This window comes from Pseudorca crassidens, chromosome 15, assembly GCF_039906515.1.
Source record: "Pseudorca crassidens isolate mPseCra1 chromosome 15, mPseCra1.hap1, whole genome shotgun sequence".
Taxonomy (NCBI): domain Eukaryota; kingdom Metazoa; phylum Chordata; class Mammalia; order Artiodactyla; family Delphinidae; genus Pseudorca; species Pseudorca crassidens.
Genome location: NC_090310.1, coordinates 6,933,175 through 6,941,399, shown reverse-complemented (window position 1 = coordinate 6,941,399; position 8,225 = coordinate 6,933,175). Strand labels below are relative to the sequence as shown.

Here is an 8,225-nt window from a genome sequence, read left to right as displayed (position 1 = left end):
GGGACAGATACCTAGAGCGAGGAAGACATAAGCAAAGGTAGAGACCAGGTACAGAGTTGGAATTGGTTCCTTTATGGAAAAACTGAAAATATAATAAAAATTAAAATAAAACCAGTTTTAAAAAAGCCAGCCCCTGGAGTTTCCACCTCCTGCCTCTGGCCCTCCAGAGGGATGAGGCCCTGACCCCAGGGCAGCAAAAGGATGAGGGCTTTCTGCCCCTCCTCTTCCCCCATTCTATTCCCATCTTAATCTCCACAGTGGGGGCCCCGGGAGGAACCAAACCTGGGTAGGGGAGCAGGGACCCGAGGCCCCGTGGCCCGAGGAGGGAGGCTCGGTGTGCACCCAGCCCCAGAGCTCCCGACCTGTAGTGTGGGCATGGGCAGGGCCCCTCCTAGCCTGGGCCCAGCTGGGGTCGGGGCTGTTAGTTCCAGATCTTGAGGAAGGAGTCCCAGGAGCCTGTGGCCACAGCCATGCCATCGTCAGTGACCCCAAGGCAGCTCACTCGGTTGTCGTGGCCTGCGAGGACACCTGGGACGGAGCGGGACGTCAGAACTCCAGCCTCGTTTCCCTGTCCCCACCCACCCCCTGCTCAGCTCCCAGCTCTCACCTGCACGGTCGCCCTTCATGGCATCCCAGATGTTGCAATTGAAGTCGTCGTAGCCAGCGAGCAACAGCCTGCCGCTGCGCGAGAAGGCAACAGAGGTGATGCCGCAGATGATGTTGTCATGGGAATACATGAGGAGCTCCTGGTCGGCCCGCAGGTCAAAGAGGCGGCACGTGGCGTCGTCAGAGCCCGTGGTGAAGGCATAGCCGTTGGGGAAGAACTGCAGGACACAAGACCAGAGTGGGATGAGGGTGCAGGGCAGGGCCTGGAGCCTGGCAAAGATGGGCCAACCCAGCTCGCCCAGAACTTACAGCCACGGCATTGATGTCGGACTCGTGGCCGATGAAGGTCTGTCGACACATCGAATCCCGCACGTCCCACAGCTTGATGGAGGCATCACAGGCGCCTGACACAAAGGTGCGGCCATCGGGGGCCAGTGACAGGGACATCACATCCCCACTGTGTCCAGCAAAACCCACCGTCTGCTGGCCTGTCTCAATGTCCCACAGGGCACTGGAGGGGTGACAGGAAGAAGGAATGGATCAGAGACGGGTGCAGAACAGACTCCCTCTCCCCTACCCCTCCACCCTGTGAGCCCAGGCCCAGTGAAGCCTCCACACAAGGGGCACCGGGAGCCACTGGGTGACAGAAGCCTGCTCCTGTCCCAGGTGAGAAGAGGTCCCCCACTTCCCCCTCCTTCCTGCCACCAGAGCAAAAGGCTGAGTGTTCAGAACAAGGGCTCTGCCGGTGCTTGCGCAGGGTGGGGACTACCGCCTGAGCACTGAGGCGGTGCTCCCTCCCCCGGCAGGAAGTGTAGGTGAGTCCCGACTGCCTAGCCCTGGCAGGGCCTCACCAGGTGGTGTCCCCAGAGCTGGTGATGATTTGGTTGTCATCCAGGAAGCGGCAGCATGACAGGTACCCTGGGGAAAGGGGCTGGTCAGCCGGGTCTTTAAGGGAGGGCAGCACAGCCCCTCACCCCGCAACAGTGCCTGTGCCTTGCCAGGCGCCTCTCACCAGTGTGGCCAGGCAGCTCCCGGCTGACCCTGACATTGCCCTCACGGGTCTTGAGGCTGTAGATGGAGCAGATGTTGTCCAATCCCCCACAGGCCACAAAGTTTCCTGAGGGCGCGTAGGCACAGGTCATGACCCAGGAGGAGCGCAGCGGGATGGCATGGACCTATGGACGAGGGGCAGTGCCCAGGGTCAGAGCCAGCCAGGGCCTGCAGCCCAGCCCCATCCGGCCTCAGGTGCCACCTCTACCTTGTTGGTGGTGTAGCTGTCCCAGATGATGAGCTTCCCGTCCTGGGAGGCACTGACCAGCAGCCTGTCGGAGAGTGGATGGAGACGCAGAGGGGTCAGGGTGGGAAGCCCCCTCTGGAGGCAGGACACCCTTCCCCCTCTCCCATCTGGTGGGAGACAACTCCCGGCAGCAGCTGAGAAGTTCCTGTCGGTATGGCCCTGTTTCCCATCCCCTGGGGATGTCTGGGAGTCATGGGCTTCCCAAACAGACTTGGCAACAGGGGCATCCTGTTTCTGGCACCAGACGTGCAAGGTTACCCCTGCCCACCCTGCCTGCCATAAACTCAGCCCAAGGCAAACACGACAGCTCAGCACACAGCCCCAGCCGCACCCACCTTGAGTCTGTCCCCCAGTGCATGGCGTAGATTTTTGCCAGGTGCCCACGGAGGGTCCTCCGTGTCCTCATTTGGATTCTCCCCACTGGGTCCAGCCCAGCTGTGATCTGGAGGTGGAGGCAGAATGGGCTCAGGAAGGTTCAGGCGGCAGGGCCCTCTGAGAAGTATGCTTCCAACCCGTGCTCCTTCCCTAAACCCAAGTCCAGCCCTGGATTCATCTCACCTGGGTCAGTGTTGAATCCCCACATGCTTTTCGGGCATCCTATAAGAGACGGCAGAGCCATTCATGGAGAGGCACGAAGATAAGACAGGAGGAGAGGAAAGAGAACAGGAAACAAGGGAATGGAGAGGATGAGACAGGAGTATATTAGGGTACCCCACCACCACCCACACACAAACCCCTCCCCTGGCCCGGTGCACACAAGCCACCCGGCCCTGCCCGCTCAGCCGCCGCAGCCCGGCGGCCAGGCCCTCACCCGGATCTGGTTCCGGAGCTGCTCAGCCTCCTGTCTCAGTTGCTCCAGCTCACTCATGGCGCCGGGCCCGTGGGGCGGGGTTGGGGGCGGCTGGGGGCCGCGGGACGGGGGCTGGGGGAGGCAGCTCCTCGCCGCTGGCCCGAGGCCTGGGGGATGCAGGGCTGACGTCAGGCCCAAGGCCGCCGGGGAAGAAAGGGGAAAGGCGGGGTTGACGCGCGGCCCGGAAGGGGTAAGTACAGGTCGGAGGGGGAGGGGGGCGCCAGCGGTGGCCGCGGTCCCCCGGACAGAGCACGGGCCTCTGGCACGGGAGAGACGTAGCCGGGGAACAGCTGACTTCCCCAATCTTCCTCCCGCCCCCCGGAAACGGAGCGGGAAGCTCAAGAGGAAGCGCAGGGGAAACTCCTCCCTCGGACAGCAGCCCGGGCGGGACACCCGCGGCAGGAACTGGGGTGCGGGAAGGGGCGGGGAGAGTCCCTTCGAAAACAGACCGGGCGTCCTCCCCGGCCCGCAGAGACACCGCCCTCCTAGCACCTAATTTTAAAAGGGACGGTGCCTCTTTAAATTCACCCCCATACACCGCACACCCTCCACACACACATCCCCAGCTTCGACTGGGGGTGGGGGAGACCAGAGGGGAAAGCTGGGCTGTTCGTGGGGTTGCCTAGGCAACCGTCACCCGGACTGAGAGCACCTCATTGGTGAAGTGCCCCCACCCTAGCCCGGTTGCCGAGGCAACCGCATCCACGGCTGAGACCTGTAGGGTGGATGACCCCACCCCCGGCCCCATCGCCCCCGCCCGACCCAGCCTCCCGCCCCTCCCCAGAACCAGCCAGGGTGGCTGTTTACAGGATTTGGGAAAAGCCGATTGGGCACTAATAGGTTCGGGACGGCTCACCCCGGATTATCCCTGGGCCGGCTGCGCCCCATTAGCCGCCCGCGGCGGGTGGAGGCGAGGTAGCCAGCCCCAAGCCGCTGCTCCCTCCAGCGGCTAGGCCGCCCGCTCCGGCGCGCCCGCAGAAAGCCCGTGGGAGCCGCTCTCGAGTAATTAGGACTCCAAAGAGAGGTCCCGGGCCCAGAGGCGCGGAGCTGCTCTCTCCCAGGCGCCGGCGGGCGGGCGAGCGGGCGGCCCCAGGCGGCCCGGCTCCCCAAGAGCCCAGCCCGCGGGCTCCGCGCCGGGGCCCCAGGGGCCTGGCTGGCTCCGCTCCAGGGCCCGGAGTCCTGCCCCCCCTCCCCTTTAGACACCTGTGTGATCTGGCCATGCACACTGCACTCTGCCCACCCAGGCGTCCCCCATCCTGCTCCCACTTCCCCCGTACCCTGGGCGTTCCTCTTCCCCACTGACATTTCCCCTCTGTTCAGCTTTTCTACACCCGCGCCCGAGGACGCCCCTCCAAAAAAGGGAGGGGGCAAAGCCCCCCACCCCACTTCCCCAGCTCCGGAGAAAGCCCCTTCCTTCCAGCTGCCGGCAGCCCAGGCGGGGCGGCAACGCCAGACGCCCGGGGCAGAAGGAAGCAGGCCGGGAGGAAGCCGCTGGGGGCGGGGGCGACGCTCCCAGACCTCAATCCCCATCACTCGCCAGGGCCCCCTAGGCGGCCCCGGGTTCTGGGCATACAGCAGCCGGGGGTACCACGGAGAAATGGGGGTGCAACCACCTCCGCAGGTCTAGTGGGGAGAAGGGGAAGGGACAAGGGAGGGTCCCCGGATCTGGCAGCTGGAAGGCGCGGGCCGGTGCCGCGCTGCTAAGCGCAGTGGGCCTGGTCCTCCGGCCCCCACGACCTCCATTTTGCCCAAATGAAAGCTAGGCGGGGGGGTGGGGGTGGGTGGGGGCCGCCTGGGAGCTAAGCGTGGGGTTAGGACTACTAAAGGTAAGAGGGTGCCGAGGTGTCCGGTCTAGGGTAATGTGGCCAGAAAACACGGGCAGACCCCAAATCGAGGTGGCGACGAGGAGAAGGGTAGCCTCGCGGCCCTGCCTGCCTCAGTGAGGATTCTGGAGTTTTGCAAGGCGAATGCCGGCGGGGGTGCGAAATGGGAGGACACGAGGGGTGCTACCCAGGGGCAGGCAAGGGGGTGGTAGAGGTGGGGAAAGGGGGCGGGGCGGGGCTTAGAGGAAGCCCCGAATTTAGACCCCCAACTTCTCAGGGAACAAGAGGTAGGTGGGGCTGGCCTGGGATCTGGGGTCAGGCAAAAAAACCCCGATGGTGCAGCGAGAGCGTGCGTTATTGGAGGCGAGGGTCCCCTGGTTTCCCTTCCGGGTTTGGGAGCGACGGGGCCAGAAAAAGGGAGGGGAGGTCTGGAGAGTTACGTCCGCTCCCGAGAGGCCAGACCGGGGAGACAGACAGAAGAGAGGTTCCCCCCTGGGAATTTGGGGCTTAGGGGGGGAATGAGGACTCCTTTTATCAGCGGAGGTACCTGTGGCGGTGGGACTCTGCGAAGGGTCGCTAGAGGAGCGCGAGAGGTCCTGTCTTCCTCCGCGGCGGAGGCGGCAGCGGCGGCGGCGCGGATGGATTTCCTCAGTCACCGCAACTCACCGTCCAGCTCTGCTCTCCCTAGAGCGGAGGGATCCCGCCCGCCAGTGACGCGGCCGTCGCCGCCGCGCCCAGGGCCCGGCTGGGCGAGACCAACTACTTAGTGGGGGGAGCCCGGAAGGGAAAATACCACCTAAGGGGCAAATATTGGCCCTGTCACATCAAAGATATTACTCCACGCTATTTCCACGCAAAACGGACCAAAACAGATGCTTTGCCTCCCCAAAAGGCGCAAGACATCTCCCCCGGGACTGGCAGAGATGGTACCGGCATAGGGGAGGGTGAAACCGCTGGATGATCACGTGACCTACCCTCCCGGATTGGGCGGCTCCAGACTGGGAAGGGGAGTTCGACGTCCCAGTTCGCGCCCTGGCTCCGCCCCCTGCACGTGAGGCCACGCCCCTACTTAGGGGGCGGAGTTAGAGAGTTCCTCACCCACGCAGGGCTAGCCCGCAGGCCTCAGCGCTGCAGAGGAAAGGGCAACGATGCCGAAGGTACCCGAGCAGGAAGGAGTGGGGGCAGCTTCTGCCCCTGGGAACTCAGGTGTGCTGGGAGAAAAGTCCTGCCCAGGCAGTGTCCCCACGTTGCTCAGTGGGCTTTTGTAGAACTCTTTACAGGGCTGCATGACACCGTAATAACAACTCATATTTATTGATTTCCATACTTATTTAACGCTCACGACAATATTATGAAGTTAAGTACTGGCATTGTTACCATTTTATAGTAGTGGAAACAGATTCCTAGGGCTGCAGAGTTAAGATGTGAACCAGGGCAGCTTTGTCGACTTTACTGTGTGCAGTGCTAGCCTCTTGATGAACCCCTGGACCATCCCTGTAAAGGGATGAGAATGTAAGTATAAGCCTCAGTTTCCACATTTACAAAATGAGGCTGTTGATAGCTAACTGCCCTGCAAGTCACCTTGGATTGTCATGAGATCCCCACAGATTGTGAAAATGTTTTGGTAAGTTCAAGTCAGTGAATAGCCTTCGCCTCCTCATGAAATTTAAAAGTATCAAAACAGACACTTTTCATGTAACCTCTGTTGAAGGCATTACAAATAGTTTTCAAAGCACCAATTTTTTTTGGGGGGGGTGCAGATCTTAGTTCCCCAACCAGGGATTAAACCCGGGCCCCAGCAGTGAAAGCACTGAGTCCTAACCCACTGGACCGCCAGGGAATTCCCGTCAAAGCACCAATTTTTTAAGAAAATAAGAAAAAAAGTCATTCTTACTTAAGCACAGATTCCATGTATGTGCACTCACCAATTCAGTGATATATTAGCAGTAGGTAAGAGATGTCAATTAGAATTTGGAAAGGACCTTATATTTACTTCAGTTTCAATCTCCAGATGGGCGAAGAGACTTCCCTAAAGTCATTTAGTAAACTAGCAGCCGATGACTAGAACCCAATTTTGTTAATCTCTATAGGGCATCTGACACTGCTTCCTCTCACTTGGGTTCTGTGCTAATATGCTTCCTTGTTTTAACCCAATCAGCAAATATTTATTGAGTCCCAAAGATGTATCAGGCACTGTCTTAGGCCCTGGTGATACAACCTCGAATTTGTGCACCCTCCTCTGCCTGCAGGGAGCTTACAATCTACAGAGGAGACAGATGGTAGACAACCATGGAAATAACTATTAGTACTGGAGGCTTGAAAGTGCCATTTACTGAGAGCAGAGCAGTTGGAAGGGGACATATTTGGGGAAGAAGATCAAGAGTTTTAAGTTGGGACGTGTTAGGCTTGAGGTGCCTAGGAGAGGTGCAAGGCAGAATGCTCAGTAGTGGCTGTCGAAGCAGGTCTGGGGCTCAGCAGGAGTCTGGGTTGGAATAGAGCCTTGAGAATGAGTGGCATTTTAGAGCAGATGAAATCATAAAGAGGTTCAGGGAAAAGACAAGATGGCCTAAGACCAAGCCCTGAGGAACTCCAACATTTAAAGGTCAGGCAGAGGAGAACAGGCTGCCAAAGGAGAAGCCAGAGAGCTAAGAAGAAAATCAGGAGAACGTGGAATTCTGGAACCCAACAGAATTTTTGGAAAATTCTGTTCCGAAAAAGGAATGGTAAACTGTGCTGAATGCTGCAGAGAGGTGAAACAAAGCTGGACTGGGAAGAGGGCATAGGACTGACTACCGGGGAGGCTGCTGCTGGCTTGGTCTGGAGCATCTGCAATGGATGCTTTGCTAGCAGCGGGCTGAGGACAAGTGAGAAATGAGGCGGTGGAGACAACCAAGGTGGCCAAGGCTTTGGGAATCTTGGCTGCAAGGGGGTATAGAAAGGTGGGGCGGCAATGGGAGGAGAATGTGGAGTCAAGAAATATGTGTTTTGATGGGAGCTCCTGGAGCTTGTTTAGATAATAATGAGAAGGGCTTCCCTGGTGGCACAGTGGTTAAGAATCTGCCTGCCAATGCAGGGGACACGGGTTCAAGCCCTGGTCCGGGAAGATCCCACATGCCGTGGAGCAACTAAACCCGTGTGCCACAACTACTGAGCCTGTGCTCTAGAGCCCGCAAGCCACAACTGCTGAGCCCGTGCGCCTAGAGCCCGTGCTCCGCAACAAGAGAAGCCACTGCAATGAGAAGCCCACGCACCGCAGCTAAGAGTACCCCCCACTCGCCACAATTAGAGAAAGCCCACGTGCAGCAACAAAGACCCAATGCAGCCAAAAATAATAAGTAAATTTATTAAAAAAAAACAAACCTTGTTTATAAAAATAATAAAAAAGATACTAATGAGAAGGACAGAAAGGAGAGAGAGGTGAAGATAGAGACAGGTAGGGGATGACCAGAGGATGACCAATCTCTCTGAGAAGGCAGAAGCCCTGGAGCACATGTGGAAAACCTGGCCCTGGTGGGTCATGGGACACTTTCTCCTCCCTCTGACTGTTCTTTCTCAGGCTTCTCCTCAGCCTTCTCCTCCTCTTCAGGACACTCTGTAAACGTTGATTTTCTCAGGATCCCAGCTTCAGCCTCCTCTTCTCACTCTCCAT

The 8,225-nt window shown here is 59.0% G+C and overlaps 1 protein-coding gene across 3 annotated transcripts; it reads right to left on the bottom strand.

The window, feature by feature from the left end:
- Nucleotides 1-49: 49 nt before the first annotated feature.
- Nucleotides 50-5,289, bottom strand: GNB2 (G protein subunit beta 2). Of its 3 annotated transcripts, XM_067705781.1 has the most exons (10): nt 5,124-5,289; nt 2,715-2,860; nt 2,462-2,500; nt 2,239-2,345; nt 1,865-1,928; nt 1,619-1,781; nt 1,458-1,524; nt 916-1,117; nt 608-824; nt 50-528 (listed from the first exon to the last, which is right to left on the bottom strand). In XM_067705781.1, the coding sequence occupies exons 2-10, from the start codon at nt 2,769-2,771 to the stop codon at nt 422-424; spliced, it is 1,023 nt and encodes a 340-aa protein (XP_067561882.1). In that variant the 5' UTR covers nt 2,772-2,860; nt 5,124-5,289; the 3' UTR covers nt 50-421. The 3 variants fall into 3 exon arrangements, with proteins under 3 accessions (XP_067561882.1, XP_067561884.1, XP_067561883.1); XM_067705783.1 differs by lacking the exon at nt 2,715-2,860 and having other exon boundaries at nt 5,124-5,288; XM_067705782.1 differs by lacking the exon at nt 5,124-5,289 and having other exon boundaries at nt 2,715-2,875.
- Nucleotides 5,290-8,225: the final 2,936 nt, after the last annotated feature.

Bases quoted from the DNA above. Each gene is read 5' to 3' on its own strand.
- GNB2 (XM_067705781.1), bottom strand. From the start codon at position 2,771: ATGAGTGAGCTGGAGCAACTGAGACAGGAGGCTGAGCAGCTCCGGAAC. The intron at 2,346-2,461 runs GTGAGATGAATC...CTCCACCTCCAG, and splicing joins GGGATTCAACACTGACCCAG to ATCACAGCTGGGCTGGACCC. The intron at 1,782-1,864 runs GTAGAGGTGGCA...CCTCGTCCATAG, and splicing joins ACAGCTACACCACCAACAAG to GTCCATGCCATCCCGCTGCG.